Source organism: Aplidium turbinatum, chromosome 4, assembly GCF_918807975.1.
Source record: "Aplidium turbinatum chromosome 4, kaAplTurb1.1, whole genome shotgun sequence".
Classification (NCBI taxonomy): domain Eukaryota; kingdom Metazoa; phylum Chordata; class Ascidiacea; order Aplousobranchia; family Polyclinidae; genus Aplidium; species Aplidium turbinatum.
Window position 1 is genome coordinate 27,723,681 of NC_137475.1, and position 18,405 is coordinate 27,742,085.

Consider the following 18,405-nt stretch of genomic DNA (forward strand, 5'->3'; position numbering starts at 1 on the left):
CCATGTTCGGAAATATCACAGAAGAGGTCGATTATCCAGTCATGGATTTCTAACTGGAATACATCCTGGAATCGAACTCCCATGCCTTTGTGTACTTCTTGAAGATGATTACTGTACGTCTATATCAACATCAGATATGCCTTTGTCACTGGTATCAAGTTGATGCAAGCTTGAGAATTGGAAAAATTCTCGTCTAGCTAAATTTCGCTGATACAACACGAGCTTATTTCGTTACCCTGATAGGATAATTTCAATTCATTAAAATTGGAAAATATGTCTGACAAGTAGGCGATATCATTTCTCACAACCAGGACGTCATTCGCAAGGCCAGGGTCACAACTATTTAGAAATTCCACGATAGTTTCAAACAGGGAATAAAATCGTGCAAGGCAATTTCTCTTGGAAAGCGATCGTACTTCGGTGTGGAGTAGTAAGCGCTCAAAAGCTTCATCATTCTCATTGCACAATCGTTTGAATGAGCGTGTATTCAGAGCGTGCGCTTTAATTTTATTCACTGCTTTGATGTCAGTCTTCATAGACAAATTAAGACGAATGCTAGACCAAAATATTGTCGGATTGTAAAATCGGATTTGCGTAACCGCAGTGCTTCAAATTGTCATGCGTTACGTTACGACCTCAACTAACTTGTGAGGTAGGCTACTGCGGAGCGAAGTTGCCAACATAATTGCCACAATATCTGCCACAGAGCTCTTATAGTCACCGTCTTCTTTTGCACTTCTTTGAAGCGAAACATGACAAAAATGCTTTGCAATCCTCTTCTTGTAACTACCCCGATTTGCTCTCAGCGCCCCCCAAACGCCCACTTTGTAACCAGCGCCCCCTTTATGGTCGCAAACGCCCCCAGGGGGGCGCTGGCGCCCACTTTGGGAACCACTGATTTAAATGGATTCAACAACTTAAAATGGTTGTGAAAAACTTGCTGTTGTTTTTTCTTGTATTTACAAACTCTTTTACAATACATGCAGGTTAGTATTTCGATTTTTTTATTTAAAATTTGATGTTATATGTATTTCCATCAACGGCATGAGCGAAGCAAATGATGAAAACGTTGCCCCTAATGTTCTAAAGGCGTCAACTGCCAGTGGCAAAGAAAGTGGGAAAGATCCCAATAGAACATGGTCGTTGAAAAATTTTGATATTGGCAAGCCACTGGGGCGTGGCAAGTTTGGTAGTGTCTACCTTGCAAGAGAAAAGAAGAGCAAGTTTATTGTTGCTTTAAAAGTTCTTTTCAAGTCGCAGCTAGTGAAAAGCAATGTTGAACATCAATTGCGCAGAGAAATTGAAATTCAGTCTCATTTACGACACCCACATATTCTCCGTCTGTATGGATACTTTCACGACGAAACTCGTGTCTACCTTATTTTAGAGTATGCGCCACGCGGTGAAATGTATAAGGAACTACAAAAACAAAAGCGATTCTCTGAGGAGATGACTGCGACATACATTGCAGAATTGGCAGATGCTCTTAGATACTGTCACAGCAAAAATGTTATACATCGGGATATAAAACCAGAAAATCTGCTAATGGGACTTCGAGGTGAACTTAAGATAGCTGATTTTGGTTGGTCTGTACACGCACCATCATCAAAGCGACAGACTCTTTGTGGAACTCTCGATTATCTCCCACCTGAAATGGTCGTAGGCAACAACCACGATGCAAATGTGGATTTATGGACTTTGGGAATTTTGTGCTATGAGTTTCTTGTTGGAAAGCCTCCGTTTGAGTCTCGAAACAATGAAGACACTTACAAGCGGATTACTAGTTTGCAATACGATTTTCCTCCACATGTGTCTGAGGGGCCTAGAGATCTTATCCGCCGTTTGCTAAAAATCAATCCAAAACACAGGCTTCCATTAGATGAAGTTGTGGTTCATCCGTGGATAAAGGCCAATGCTAAAGTTCATAAATTTGGATCAGACGGTCGACCAGTTGATTAATCCTTGTCTAAAGATCGCTTTCCATCCAAAAGTAAAACTATTGGATAATCCACGCCGTTTTGACGCAATGAAAGATATCCTGCATCTCTCAGCATTGTTCAACAACAGATTAATTCGTTCTAAATGTGTCGATTTAAACTGCCTTTAATATTCTCGTCTATCTTTTTTTCTGACAATGGTCAGGACAATTTTGCTGCTTAAACGTTATTTGCTGTTCTTTGCTATGTAAATATGCTGGTTGTTTTCTTGTCTGGTTTAAATTATTACTCTTGTGTTTTTTGAATTCACTATTAGTAAGATACGGATGTGCTGCCGTGCAAAAAGTATTTTGCTTTACTGCGATCTGCATTTACAATCAGAAAATGGAATTGGCACTCAGGCAATATACTTCATATATTAATAAACACAAACAAAACTACATGACATGTACCAAACTAGTACATGCAAAAACTCAAAGTCAAGGTTCGGATTGATTTGAAGTTCAGGATATTTTCAAACTTGCAACTAGTTTGTTATTAAACTTATGTTTGTTTGACTGTGGATGCACCAGAGATAAAAAAAAGTCAATAAAGACATTTATAATTGTTTACCTAGGCTATCAAAGATATGTTTTCCGTTCCACAATAAAAATGAATGTATTATTTGATGTGTCATCTGTGGGATTTTACGAAATTTACCGAATCTTTTGTTAAGCTACAGGTTTACCATCCACGCCCCATGTAAGATTTATTTGTCATCGGCATTTTCATATTTGTAGAACTCGGTTAATCCGGATTCGGTTAATCCGGATTCGGTTAATCCGGATCTTCGCCTAATCCGGATGAAACTGGAAGTACAAATGAGTCAGGCTTGATAGAACCGTCATCGGTTAATCCGGATCTTCGCCTAATCCGGATAGAATCACCGGTCAAATCGAATCCGGATTAACCGAGTTCTACTGAATCACAATCATTTCAGAAAATCCTGCTTGATATAAACGATGCCTGTCTTGCGAGCAGGGGCGCGGGAGGCAGGGGGGGGAGCGATCGTCCCCTGCCCTCAAAGTTTTCTGGAAGGGGGGCAATGGTGCCCTTTTAAGGTCATGTGAGCTACTGCACATTTTTCAGTATAACAATTTCTGCTACTCGCTTTTAGCTTAATTACAATCTTTCATTTTGCCTCAAAATAATATTCACACACAAAATTCTGTATCACAGGAGGTTACATAATGCCCTTTCGTGCTATTGTTTTTCGTATACCGGTATGTAGTTCTTCACATAATTCCCAACATAATTTATTGAAATTCTACCACTCCTATGCTTCTTCAAAGACAGTTTCGTCACAACTATGTTTGATGCTACCACCAGCTGTGAAAATCAAATGCCAATGATTCGAGGCACCACGAACGACCGTTTTGCATTGCATAGGACCGAAGGTAGGGCGGATGGTCGGGATATTGTTGATGGCAGACTTATGAAAAAAGAAAATGTTCGTCATGGTCTTGATTTTAGTTACAAAAAAGATCTGAGTGATACAGAAATGTAGTAAAGAAATGGTAGCTAGGGGTGTTCATTTTCGATTAAGGTGATATTCGAAATTCGTTTTTAGTATCGGACATATTCGAAATTATAGCCGCCCTTTCGGCTGAACGCGGTTGAAAGTAACGCGAGTGGCGCGAAATCTGTCTTGTCGCATTTTGCAAGCGAAAAAAGACTTCGACGCATGCGCATCGTCGATCACGTGACTATCACACGCTCTCGCGGGTCCAACGGCCAGGGATGCCAGGTTGGCATTTTTAATGCCAAATTTCTCTTAAGAATGAAGATAGCTAGGTTGTGCAATAGCAGAAAGTGTAGGCTGAGCTTTGTCGCAGTTTTATCCATTTTTACCGAATCCATAGGCGCCTAAGCCGTGGGGGCAGGGCTGTAGCCAGACCGCAGAGCAAGGGGGGGGGCGAATTTTTTTTTCAGGGGGGAGGCCCCCCTTGACCCCTGGCTGGCTACGGGACTGCGCATATTTCTGTGTGGGGGCAAATTTTTATGCTGTATTGATACATAAAACAATAGATGAACTAGCGATCGGCAGCAGGAAAACACTTTTTGAATGCAAACCGCAACAGCTTCGCGATAAATAATCACTAGAACGAGTTGCGATGCTACAATCCAACACCAGACAACAAAATCTGTCATTTTTACATTGATTTAATGTTTGCAGATGTTGAATCAATGTAAAAATGACTGATTTTGCTTCCTGGGACATAGCAAAAATCTACCATTTTGTGTCGATTCAGTGTCATCAGATGTTGAATGCACCCAAAAACAACATAATTTGCTTACGTAGACGGAGCGTGCGTTTAGCTTTATGCGCTTGCAAACATACTCGATGTCGCTTTCGAGTCGAAACCTCTGCAGTGATATGTCGCGGCAGTGAATCGCTCGCTGTGAAAATGAACTTGAAGTGTTTGGGATCCCAGCGACCTCGGCTCCAGCGGAGCGATCGTTTTCAAAAGCTGGCCTGACCGTCACGAAGCTGAGATCCCGACTGACGGGTGATCATGTCGATCAGCTTGTGTTCATAAACACCAACTTGGGCCTGGAGCTGTAGACGTTATTTTGTGTTTGTTTTTTGCAAATTTTCATGGCTTTTTTTCGCGTTTTCTAGCGAATTTTCATGTCGTTTCTTTCAATAATATCACATTTTGCAGTTTGGTGAATAGTTGTGATATTCGAAATTCGGAAATCGAAAATAAATTGAATTTCGAATATTGAAATAATCGAAATTGAACACCCCTAATGGTAGCCTATATAAACGATTAAACGTCTTAGCATAGCAAAGAGTGTGAGAATCTGGAAGTTAAAATTGTTTAGAAGGAAAGAGTAAGTAAGCCGTTATGATATAGCGTCAAATTGGGAAAGGTGAATGCTGAACGCAGTTTTAACGCCACGAGGCGAGTAAAAATGTGGCTTCGTACCACAATGACATATAAGCCTACACAGTTTAAACAACCGAATGTTTGCGACTATTTACAAACAAGTGATGTACACCATTGACTTAGAAGCTGTTGCAAATGAGTTCATTCGAGCAGCCGACGCGCGTAAAATGTAGGCCTACTTTGGATTGGTTTGATACTTTTCCATATACAGTAGCCTATACAAATTATCCCGCAAACAATTTTTATACTTTGCAGCAGATTGTGACGCTATGAACGTGAGATTTATCTTTTGTTTCTTCTTCAAGCTATTTCAATATATTTCATTCATTTATCTTCATCTGTCTCACATTTCGATTTATATGGCCAATAGGGGAAAACGATTAACGAACTGCCCAGCATCATGGCTACATCTTATCTTAAAACTTAAAAAAGTGCCCTTTTTTCATAATTCTGCTCCCTCCCCATTCAAAAATCGTTCCGGCGTCCCTGCTTGCGAGAGATTTGAAGTGAAGGCCGTGTAGAATTCTATTAACCTCACTCTTGTCTCAAGCTCCAGAATTTAATGGTAAGACGATTGGGTGAAACAAATAAACATGTCGTATTTGGTGTCACGCCTTGATACTGGGTGGTGCCTCTTTGTCCGTTGGACTGCATCCAGGGGTGAGTTTCTCAGTCTACCACTCATCCAAGTTTCAAATATGATAACCCTGGTTGATTGAATCTTTATCATCCTCGGGCTGGGAAAGCTTCTTTGAGAGCTTAATCCTAGCAATTTCACATACTTGTAGATATTGACAGTGAAATACACTGAGATTGACAGTGAAGTTTCAGATTGTTAAAGTGTTGTGGGGAAATTACTCTATCCATAAGATGTCGTTGAACGGAGAGCAGGTTTTAAAATGCGTTGGTTAAGCACAGACCCCGAGAATCGAACGAACATGCTGCGTGATCTTGAAGCTTCTTCGTTCACGAAGTCACGCGCTAACCAACTGAGTTATTGGGTCTGATAATGCTATGTTTGTCTATTGCTGGGGCTCAGACAGTTGGTAACGCTACAGGCCAAGGTATACGTTAGAGTAACTCTTCCCTTTCAAAAACTCCTAGAGTTTCCACAACAGAGCCTTCTTATCTGTTGTGCTTTCTTCGCCAGAACAAAATTTTAAAAAAATGTTAGATTTTTCAAATCCATCTTTTGTCGGGGGAAATTTTCCGAAAATAGCTTACTGCGCTAATATCTCTTCGGACTGACAAAGCCTTTGATAGGTTATTCCTAGCATTGTCGTATAGGGGAGAGTGACCAACAGTGCCCCGATTTTTGGAAAATTGAGGTTTAGACATCAAAAAAAAAAATTTTTCAAATTTTTTTTTTCTATTATGAAAATTCCTCCTTTTCTTTAGTATTTCCACATAAAAAAAAGTTTAAAAGTTTTACATAACTTTCATAATCAGGCGTTAAAAATCACCTGTCAAAGTGGGGCACTGTTGGATATGGTATCTAACAGTGCCCCGGGTAGGATCCAACAGTGCCCCTATCAAAGTAATTGATGTGTTTAGTTGCAATGTTGAGCCACTCTTTTTGCAATGATTACCCTAGGTATAAAACTTGTGTTAGTACCGGTAGTATATCACATGATGGATGACACTGAGCTGGTCAGGTCAAGACAAAACCTTTAAAAAGTGGTAGGCTACATAGGCTACACAATTATCACAGACACAAAATATACCAGCAACAATATCATAACATGTGGGACATGCTATCTATCCATCGTGGTGACTGTGCTTAAACGAAAGATAGCGAATGGGTTTCAAGGAACCAAACTAACACACTGAGCTGTAGCTTATAGAACAGCTCAAGTTGATTTAATCAGAGCTGTAATTACCTTTTTAAAAGCTTTGGTGTTATGACCTAACTACCAATTGCAATGACAAGGAAGGTGTTTATTCAACAGTCAATCAGTGAAAGAACATGCAATGCAAGAAATTAAAGACATCATTGATTTAGCCAACATGGAAGGTAGGCTATAATTAACACAAGATACAGACACAACACACTTTGGTAGGCCCATATTGACATGTGGTTCACAAGAAATGGCTTGATTTATGGAGAAAAATAATCAAATCTGACAGACAAAATTACTAAACAATAAGCCTACATATAGTTCAGGCACTGGAAGCTTCTTCCACAGCCGAAATTTAGAAACATACCAAAAACTCCCCAACACCTATAATATTGCAATGACACAAAAATGACAAGATTCACTTGTTTCCAGGACAGGCACTCGAAGATTCCTCACAGTCAAAACACAGGGGTGTTTCATCGCTGTTTAAGCAGATTTCATGCGACCAATTGGTGCAATAATGTTTGCTTGAAGATCTTTCATTGGAGCATGCATTGCAACCAAAACAACAGCATTGCACCCAGTCTTCTGGATCTTCTGCACTGTATTGTTCTTGGCAAACAGTGCAAAAATAAATTTTATCAGAGGTCGAGGAAGCACCTTCATTATCGATAGAAGCCACTTAAAGAGCACGTCTAACAGGTTTGGGTTTTGTGATGGTTTTCTGTTTCTTCTTCAGCTTATTGGCTTCCTTCTTTTTATTCTTGGCTGGAGGATTTTTCTTTTCACTAAGCTGCGCAGTGATTCTGTTCTTGACGGGAGTATTGGTGAGAATTAATGATCTTCCCTTTTCTCTTCGCTTTCTTTTGGGTTTTTCAGTAGTTGTGAGACTGGCTTGTGCTTTTGGGTACGGCCGTACTACTTCCGGAGTGAAGTCAGTTTGAACTGGTGACGTAACGGGCAGTTCAAGAGTTGCTATTGTACCTTCAGAGATTCTGCCTTCAACCTCTTGCTCATCAACACTGGATGAAGCTGGGGCTTGTACCTCAGAGTCGAATTCTGGAGCTGGCTGATTCGTAACTTCAGATGGAGCAAAATCATCGTCGCTAAAGATGTTATCGGCAAATGGAAAACATCCAGTTTTTCTGAAGCTGGAGGTGATATTTTGCTGGTTAAATGCTTTGACATAGGCTCTTGCAAACAACTCGCCAACTTCATAGATAGTTACGCGTTTGGACGGGTTGTTTAGCATCCAATTGCTGCACTCTTGGTGATAGTAAGTTTTCAGTGGGCCATACACACAAACATCAAGCGGCTGCAACTTGTGTGAGCAATGCGGAGGAAACGTCAAAAGCACAACATGGTTTTCTTTTGCGTAGTCCAATGACTGCACACCAATGTGTGATACATGGTTGTCCATGAGAAGAAGGACTGGAGCTTCCTCAGTGGGGTGGGAAAATTTCACAAAATGTTGTAGCCATTGCGAAAAGATTTCGGTGTTTGACCACCCTGATATGTTAGCAAAACCAATTGTTCCTGCTGGTGCTCCGTTGATCATGTGGTCTTTAAAATGGACACGGGGAAACACCATCGCTGGAGGAATGGCATTTCCCAGTGCATTAATACAGCAAATTGCTGTAGTGGTAATCCCCTTTTCTGCAGAGGTTACCTGCCCTACTTGGCGAGATCCAGTTTCTGCAATTACCCTGCCTGCATTCTGGACTGTGCTTAGCCCAGTTTCATCCACATTGTAAATGCGATCTGGACTAAAGTTGTTTTTTTCGCACACTCTTCTTAGATTGTCAAAAAATTCGCTAACGACAATGCGGTTAAAACCAGTTTCTCGAGACAAGCTGGTCAGTTCAGGTTTTCTTAAAGATAGTTCAGGATGTCTTTTCATAAAAGAATTCAGCCATTTTTTTCCAGCCATTTTCTCTCTCGTCCAGCTTGGCGGAATTGCCTTATTATATTTAACAGCAAGCTCATATGCAAAAAGTCTTGCATTTTTGAAAGTAAAGCCATAATGCAGCTTGGCAGTCCTTATGAAATAGCAACTCACAGCTTTTTGCTCTGTGGCTGAAAATATTGCATTTACCCCATAGTTTGGTTCAAAGTCGGACAGCTGCATATCGTCCAGTCCACCACTCTGGCATTTCTTCATGTATCGTGCCAGTGAACGCCTATTAACGCCAAAGCTTTTAACAGCTTTTCGCTGACTCATAGTACCATTCAGCACACACTTGCAAGCTTCCTTCATGTCCTTAGGAGGACAATTTCCAATCTTACGTCTTGCCATTTCTTGATAAGAGGACACAAATAGCTTTTTAATTCAGAAAATACCTAACAATCTGCCATTTAGAACATAAAATGTTGATAATCATTTTGGCACTGTACATTGATTAATAAAATCTCATGGCTTCCAACAGTGCTCCACCGGGGCACTGTAGGAGACCTCAGGGTGGGGCACTGTTGGAACCACGGGCCTACAAGATAAAATGGCGTCAGTTTTTTTTACCCAGGCCTACGATCTGAAACGTTATTACTGAAACCTAGTCTAGTGACTGACCAAACATAAAAAACTTGTGAAGCATCTCTGAAGCCACCGTAAAAACTGTAACAAAAAAAGTAATACAGTTCTGAAAATTTACTTTTTACCACCTAAAACAAACTTTCACTTCTGCCTACTCCTAGCAATGACTTATTTCTGCCTAACTTAGTTTCAGCAGCTTCTACGGACCACGTGGCCATGGTAATGCACGCTTGAGTGAATAATTTGTCACGGATTGTGAAAAACGATGGGAGGGGCACTGTAGGCACCCGGGGCACTGTTGGGCACTCTCCCCTACTTGTAGAAAGTAGAGGCTTTAAACCACCAACACAGGGTCAGCTTTGGCACCGATTTTGACAGAGTGAAGTTGTCTGTGAATTAAACTATCCACTAGTTGCCGCTGAATGGTGAGCAGTTCTGAAATACGTTCTTCAAGCGCACACCCAGAAGCCACGTGAGCATCATCTTGGCCCCCTCCGAAATCTATTAACAAGCCTCAAGCAGTGTTGTACGGGTCAATAAAATAAATTGACGGCGTCAGCGCGAATTGCCTAAAAACTTTACGGCGTAAAGTATTGCGTAAGCTCCTAAAGAAATTGACGGCGTCAGCGCTAATTTCTAGCGCTATTTTAGCCAGGGTCTCACAAGACGGAAGTATTGCAACCAAGTTTAGGCAAACAATGGCTATAAATAAAGAGCAGGTTTTATGTTTTGAGACGGTATTGTAATTAGTTGCTTAGCTTATTAGTTATTTATTTGTAGAAACACAAGCATTTCAAAACGTTTGTCTGACAATCTGCTGCGTTTGGGACGCATGATGTCCTTTCCAAGTGAAAACATGCGTTCCACATTAGCGCTGAATGGTATTGGTGTGTTGTATTTCAAGAACATGTCTTGAAAACGTTTACTCGGAAAGGGATCACTGTTCCAAGCGTGCTGTGATGGTTTAGCATATATAAATCTTTTAACGAGGTCTACTGCACCAACAGCGTTGTTTTCAAGGGTATAGAGCTCTTGAAATAATGTATGCTCAACCTCCGCGATGACATTCATTGATTTTCTTTTTTCTCTCTTTGATCCCTCCTTCTCTATACTGCTCACGATATGAGTGATCACCATTTGGCGAACTTCTTCCGCTTGTATTTTCCAGGTAGCCATTCCAACCAACGCTAAAACGGGTAATTCGAATGAGTCGCGATGGCCAGAATACATTGTGAAACTCTGATTGTGAAATGAGATTTTCCATAAAAACAAAAAATGACGCATAGCGCTTGACGCTTAAAATCGGCCAAATAGTTGACGGCGCTATCACTTCCGTCAACTAAAAAATAAATTGACGGCGCTAGCCTCAGCGTCAACGTACAACACTGGCCCCAAGGCACCCAATGTTGGACGTGGGGGCGTTGCCCACCAAGAAAATTATCACCATGTTTTGGTTGCTTTTCAGGCATGTTTTATTATTTAGTGCAACGATGTTTTTTTTTACAAAATGCACATTTTGGTTGGTTTTTCAATTTTTATCCTCGGACTGATAAAGCCTTGATACGTTATTCCTGGTAGTTTCGCATACTTGTAGAGGCTCTTGACGCAGGGCCGGTTACCGAGATTGACAAAGTGAAGTTATCCGATTGTTGAAGTGTTGTTGCCAGGAATAATTCCATTCATTAGGTGCCGCTGAATGGATAGCAGTCCTGAAATGCGTTGCTCAATCGCACACCCCAAGAGTCGAACCAGCGCCGCGTGATCTTGAGCCGGGCGCGTAACGACTGAGCTAACGGGGCGGACATTTTGTATGCAACCATAGGACTGGTCGCTTCGTATGTAATTGAATTCGTCGAACTAAAAGTGGATTTGGGTAGAAGGTTTGATTTAAAATTTTGGTTAGCCTATCGTTTCATAAAAACCTTATTCACGACCACAGAAGGATTTTAAAAACTTATTTCTTGAAAATTTGTTTTGCGTAACCTATAGCAGAATAAAACCTTGAAAATCTATCTGAGGTGTCTTCACCTTCGTTTTACTTATTAAATGTTTTCACAGCACATTTCACTTCATGACCTATCTCCGTTAACACTGAAATTTATTAATTTAATTGTTAACTACGCTATTTGAGTGAGCAATGTTTACTTTGGAATATTACATCATTTACATTTAGTTAGTTTTTGTGGGACACAAAAAATTGTAGTTCTCTTAATCTACTTTCTGAAACTATGCAATATGCATGCTCAACATCCCTGAGTCAATTTGCTATTTAAAAACGCAATACTTGCTTTCATATAGCCTAACTGTTTGAATGAGAGACTGCAGACTCGACGAACTCCTACGCCTTTAGGCTATAGGGCTACGGTCTCCGCACTCTCGCATTGGATGTACACTTTACGGTGTTGTTTGATGTAGCCTACGTTTTGTTTTGCATCCAAACAAAAAATAAATGACCATCCTTATCAGTGCCGGTGTAACGGTCCAGGAGTTACTGCGGTCTGAAAGTTACCGTAACTTCTGGACCGCGTATATGCGGTCTGAAAGTTAACTGCCAGTCCAGGAGTTACAAAAACAGGGTTGTCAGATTTGACGCTTGCAGCAGATTTGTATAAATGATTTCAACATTGGAAACATGTTGAACTTGAAGACATATCCACCATTGCATCTTAACAACATGGTTTATAGCAGAAACGTAATTGGGAATGAAGCGAAAATAAGATGAAAGTTAAAAGATGACTTTTGTACCAGAAATTGTTGCTGTATTGGAATGTAATTATAATTTGTAACTTAACAATTTACGTAGGCTATCATTTTAACCTGATTTGTATGTATTAATTACCATTTGAAGTTGTGTCCGTGCCTTACGTACGTTGGCAAATAAATTTGCATGGGGAGGTGATTGTCTAGATGACCACTTAGCCTATAATCTTTTGCTGTCATCCTGATTGTGCTATTAGACCGGGAGCCAGGTCGATTTATTTGACTGTCTGGCTCAGTAAGGTTTGACAAGTGTTTCCAGACTGAAATTTTGTGTAGATTTCAAGAATAAACCTCTTACTTGCACTAGCCTGACCGTTTTTGTTATATTAAGCATTTTCCGAGATGAAACTTGTCAATATCGCTATATCCGTTAGGGTGCACAATTTGCCCCCCCAACTTCAGCAAAAAGCCTGAATTTTTTTGCTGATGAGGTTATCTTAGAAAACAACTTTTGCAAAGTTTCATTTTGATTGGACAAAGTTTAACCCCCCCCCCCACCCGGCCATTTTCTAAGGGGACTAACTGCATTTTCTTCACATCATCGCCACTAGATGGAGCTGCTTACAAGATGCAACTGCATATTTACTTTGGAAACATACCCCTCTTCATTGTGCATAATTAAAAAAAAAATTATCTGAATTGGCCAATGGGATGCAGAAATATGGGCAGTTTTGTGATTTCCCCTAGCGCAATACTGCCTCTACTGGCTAAAACATAAAAACAATTATCTCCTTAAATGTTCATCCAATTGAAGCAAAACTGGTGTCTAACCCCCCATTTTCAAGGGTGGTGAGTTCATTTTTGCTGCTAGTTTTAGTGATTCTAGCCACTAAGTGGCAGAAAACCTGCTTTTCATAAGTTTAAGCTAACGTAACCGCTTGGACTTGACTTCAAATATGCAAAGTTTCAACAAATGCAACTCATTGAGATGTATATCATTGAAAACAAACGGCAGCAGTGGCCGAGTGGTTAGCGCGTTGGGCTCGCAGTCGAGAGCCTGTATGTTCGACTCCAGCCACCCGCACTTGCTGTTGTTTCTCTGGGCAAGAAACTTTACGATATTTGCCTCTACCCAGTGATCGATTTCGAGTAATGGGTAGTACCAAATTTCAGTCATAAATAGAGTAGACAACCGGAAACAGACATTGCAGTCGGCTGCAGCGTGGGTCAGGTGTACGTCGGAAGGCGTACACCGATGCATAGCGCTCAAGTCCGCTTTCCCGCAATGCAGGATAAAGATAAACAAACAAACAAACAAACAAAGAAAGAACAGTGCAACATCTATTGTAATTGTGATAGATATTGTACAGCAATAACCTTACACGAATTTCACATCATAAAGGTCACACAGGTAATGAAACAGTAAACTCGCAATTAGATTGTCAGATACCATGACGCTGAATCTATTTTCCTATTTCTTTGGTTTGGTAATTTTTTTCGGGAATTCTCTACTACTTGTACAATGTTTCGGTATCGTTCTTCCTTGACAGCAGTCCCATGAAAATCCTGGACCAGTTTGACTCCTCGCTCTGCTGTGTCATTAACCATACTGATGTTATTCACAATTGTTTTTGCAATTTTGTAAGTCTCATTGTCATCCCAGCTTTCGATAGGTTCACTTAAAAATGCTGAGTCAATTTTCAAGATTTTAAAAAATGACCAAGAGTCTTCTCCAATATAGTCTTGGAGATCCCTATATGTGTCTGCTGGGAGTTCAGGGAAACAAGGTTTTCCAAATCCAGAGCCATACCTTTTTGTGCACACACCGTCATTTTTAACTAAGTTCACTTTTTGTGCCATCAGTTCTTTGGTTGAAGTTTTCACACTCTGACTCAAAAAAGCCAACGGTACAAGCTCTTCTGCTAGATACCACATATGTTTTCCAAAACCGTTCAGAGCTACACCCGCAATGGCACCATCAATTGCTTGATAATTAAGGAAGGAGTGAATGAACAGTTGGTCATTTTTTTGGAGCAGTTGATGGTTCAGGAGCAGTTAGCCACCACGGGATATAACAAAATACAACAAATTGTTGTATTTTGTATATGTATAACGGATATAGCGATATTGACAAGTTTCATCTCGGAAAATGCTTAATATAACAAAAACGGTCAGGCTAATGCAAGTAAGATGTTTATTTTTGAAATCTACACAAAATTTCAGTCTAGAAACACTTGTCAAACCTTACTGAGCCAGACAGTCAAATAAATCGACCTGGCTCCCGGTCTATATGATGCAACCTACGATTCACAATGTAGTGTTATGAGTGTTTTATTGACTCGTTGTAGGCTATATGGCGCTGTTGAAACTATTAATTTAATTGATCATCGCTCCAAAGAATTCAAAGTTTGAATCGTCACTATACGTGAAATGGTGGCATTTAATAAGCTACAGGCCTTAATATATCGTGCAAAGTTTGCATTTGAAGGCTGACTTGTTAGCCGCTGGTCTTGAGTTGTAGTTGACGAACATAGTCTTTGACTAATGACCCATTGTAATGTATTTCATGAAAATTAAAACCAAAGTTTTCTAGTGAATGAAGCACTAAGCCTATTTTTGGTCTGGTTTTTCGTAACTACCGGTTTGAAGAAATATAAAGTAACTTAGGCTACATGTAGGCCAACCGGTAGTCAAAACGCCATCAACCTTCAGTGAGTAGTCTATCACAGTCTCACACGCGGGGAAGGCTTTAACTTTTACGAAAGTATTGAACACTTTGAGATTTCAATGAATTTCCGTTGGTCTTTCATCGAAAACACGTGGCACGAAACTTTAAAGTCAAGAATAATGGTTTCGTGGTGAGAATATTTATCCTTGGAATTCATCTTTCGCATTGGTTGCAGAAGGTTTATTCTACTGACCAAGCGAAGTTTAAAAATTTTCGGTCCATTTACAAGTTTTCCCAAACGAATTTCGAAAAAGCACACCCACTTACAATAGCAGTAACTTTTGGGCTGCTTCTGCTTCGTTGCAGTCTGGAAGTTCCTGTCAGTCCAAAAGTTACAAGGGGTGCCCGGCGTTTTCGCAATCTATAGAAAAGCGAAAATTGTTTCAACTAAGTGTAATGAATTTATTGCTCTCAAACTAATGCAAGCTTTTCAGTTAACATTACAAAATACTTATAATTATTAATCTGACCTTTAAAGAGGTTAAAAATTTAATTATTTTTCAAAACAAAATTAAATAAAATTTAAATGAAATATTTGGTAACCCTTGTAACTTTTGGCCTGCAGTAACTCTTGGACTGCTACACCGGTCTTAGGGTTTTTCGGGCCCTGTGCGGAATATGCTTTTGCGGGCCCCAATGACAATAATCCAATTCAGTGGCGTAGCTAGGTACTTTGAAAGGGGAGGGGCGGCGGTGGCGGCGTGATCGCCAAAGACGACAACCAGCGGCGGGGGTCTGGGGGGCCTCCCCCAAAAAAATTGTAAAAATTACTTTGAATTTGGGACATTCTGAGAGCATGTTCAACAAAATTTTAGGTATGAATATTACTGTGAAATGGTGCTGTCCGGTGGCATAGCAAAAGGATAAGATCATGCTTTCTTTGGCATTTTTCGGAAATAAAGCTATGTCTCTACGGTATGTTGAGTCTGGATGCAACCTATTTCGTCCCCTGAAATCGTGTAACAAAATTAAATTTCGACTCATTTCGTCCCCTGAAAAGATCGAGAAATTTTGAAATGTTTGCGGCAACTCCGATCAGCGATTTCGGCTATGTCGTTTTTTTTTCTCGATCTTTTCAGGGTACGAAATATTCAGGCGACGAAATAGGTTGAATTCGTTGAGTCTCTATGTTTTCTTGTTGCAAATTCCTTTGCTGAATTCACTTGTTGAATTTTTCCTTTGAAAATGACAAAATTACTGCATTTTCTGAGTAAATTGCGGGCCCCCTAATTTGCGGGCCCTGTGCGATCGCACGGTTTGCACATCCCAAAGACCGGCACTGATCCTTATTATGTAAAACTACACGCCGAAAAACGCAGCACGAACTATTAGCTAAACTTAAAACTCAACAGGAGTAAAATGGCACGTAGGCAATTTTATTTTCAACTGAAATCTTATTTCATGCTAAGCAGAGTACACCTAACGATGGAAAGAGTGTTGTCGCATTTTCCAGAACAATCTCCCGACTTTTCGGATGATATTCCATTACGCTTTGCAAACCAACCATTGTGAGGCTGAATGTATCAACATAAGTCCGAGCTCGTACCGAAAAGGGGCGACTCATCTGAATAAAGAACAACATGTTTTGTGTTTTTAGATGGTTGGTTGTTAAAATATGAAAACTAGGTCTCAGAAAATCTTTTCGTAAACTTAATCCTGGTGCAATTTTGCAGGTTCTTTTGAACCGCTGACGAATGGCCTATTAGCCTACCCTCGTATTTTCTGTTTGCTGTGCTCCGCACTTCTCACATAAACCGTGTAGTTACAGCTGACACGTTGAGAAAAATACATTTTTGTTTCTTATTTGCTGTGGGGTAGAGTTTCACATGTAAAATAAGCAAGGTAAGCTTATTGGGTGACACATGGCCAAGTGGAGATGCGGCCTGATTTGTCACATTTTGCAGATTTTGATTACAGCTACTGCTAGTGTTTGACGTCATTTTTTTATTTAAACAATTAATTCATTAATCTGTTTATTTCACAAAAATACATCTCTGCTGCAGTCAAATCAAGTAAAAAATAGAATGACAATATGCTAGTTTTGACAGCAATCTCAATTAAACCGCTTGGGAAAGTCAACAAAGATACATTGCCATGTAGCCTACTTTTCAGAAATTAAGACAACCTATTAATGACACAGAAAGAATCGTTTTCAAAAAATCACAAACATTTTGTTTTAATGTTTTTAGCATGAGTAATTTTGTGGGTAAACATGCAACAAAGAATTGAGAACGAATGATAACAAGATCAACTAACAATATTTTTGTTATTATTTACGAGTTGGTTTGGCGAGCAAAGTTTTTACTTCAGCGGCTTCAATTGCAACCCAGTGTTTTTGTTGCAAACTGCAAACTTAGAGAACGGTCACATTTCTGCGTGTAGGCTATGTTTGTGTTTGGTAGTCAGAGAGTTGATCGGAATTCCATAGGCTACTGAAAAGCTTTTATTTTCTAGAACAAATTGTATTTTGTTGAACATGAAGTTGGAAAATTACCAAAACTGAACTTGCAAGAAAATTGGAATTCATTAATTTAAAATAAAGAAAGCAATAACTTAGATTTTCAAAAAAATTGTGCAGTTGGTTGAGCTCTTGACTTTGTGAGCAAAGACACGGCGAGATCAAAAAGACATGGTTCAACTATTCAGCAGCATCTAGTGACTGGAATATTTCACAAAGAACAAGCGGAAACTTCACTCTGTCAACCTCTGTGATAGAACATTTGTCAGTCAAAATAAAAGTAGCCTATTCAAAATTGCCACAAATAAGCTAGTAAAAAGGGTTTGTCAGTTCGAGAATAAAGATTCTCAGGAACAATTCAAAGGAACTCAGTCAATTTTGGATCCCTGGTGCGTAAAGATCGAGTGATGATCGGCGAAGCTATCTTACGGTAGCGAGTTGACGGAATCAGCCAATTTTAAAGCTTGAATGGTAGTCAAGCAATATTTAAGTTCTTGAAAAATTAATAGCATTGAGAGTGAAATTTTTGAAGCACAATAAACGTAGATATATAGGCCTACTCTTTGCAAAAGTAAATGTGGGTACGCCAATCCAGCAGTCAATCGGCTAAATCAGGGGTTCTTAAACTGGGGTCCGCGGACTAGTTTTAGGGGGTCCATGAAGGCCCAATGGAAATCTTAGTGTATAATTTCAAACAAGGAATAAATTTTTCAAAAGTAAAGAGATTAAGTTCAAACAACGCTGATCATTTATAGTTTGGCTTTTGCAAATAATTGTTACCGCATTGTACTGTTTTTTGTTAGGCTACGTTTATTACGTCACTTTCCACATTGTTGTTTTTGCCGCTGTCGACTGTTCAAACATTGCAATTTTTGCAAAGCTTGCATCAGGTGCAGCTAAGCTAGACGTCAGCTTGGCTAGATTAAGATTGTGAAAGTTTTTTTATCAGTAAAAATTAGCCTAGTATCTAATTATCTATTCAACCCGTATCAAGTAAATGTTTAAGAAAAAAAAGTACAGTGAAGGATATATTTCGTTTGGTTTTACTTTCATTACTCACCGCGATGGGACACAAAAGCCACAATGTTTTCTATGTGGGAAGGTTCTTGCCAATGAAAGTATGAAGCCCTCAAAGTTAAGAGAGCATCTCGAGTCAGTCCATCCCAGTATTTCGTCTGACAATATTGATCTCTTACGCACGAAAAAAGCTCGATTTGAGAAAGCTGGAACTTTACCGAAGCATGGATTTATCACAATGCAAAAGCTTTATCTCGAAGCATC

At 39.8% G+C, this 18,405-nt stretch overlaps 1 protein-coding gene and 1 pseudogene across 3 annotated transcripts in view; one reads left to right on the forward strand and one right to left on the reverse strand.

The window, feature by feature from the left end:
• The first annotated feature begins 990 nt into the window (after positions 1–990).
• Positions 991–2,575, forward strand: LOC145768105 (aurora kinase A pseudogene; annotated as a pseudogene).
• A 7,476-nt stretch (positions 2,576–10,051) lies between these two features.
• The window catches only part of LOC145768545 (uncharacterized), a 73,674-nt gene continuing 65,320 nt past the window's right edge, over positions 10,052–18,405 (reverse strand). For 2 of the 3 annotated variants that reach the window (XM_082580058.1, XM_082580056.1), the window contains exons 35-37: positions 16,086–16,230; positions 14,934–15,027; positions 10,052–10,425 (exon numbers count right to left, since the gene is read on the reverse strand). In XM_082580058.1, the coding sequence (XP_082436184.1) occupies positions 14,999–15,027; positions 16,086–16,230 (174 nt within the window). In that variant the 3' untranslated portion in view covers positions 10,052–10,425; positions 14,934–14,998. Of the gene's footprint in view, positions 10,426–14,933; positions 15,028–16,035; positions 16,231–18,405 lie in introns of those variants that run through there. The other variant, XM_082580057.1, reaches the window with a different exon arrangement.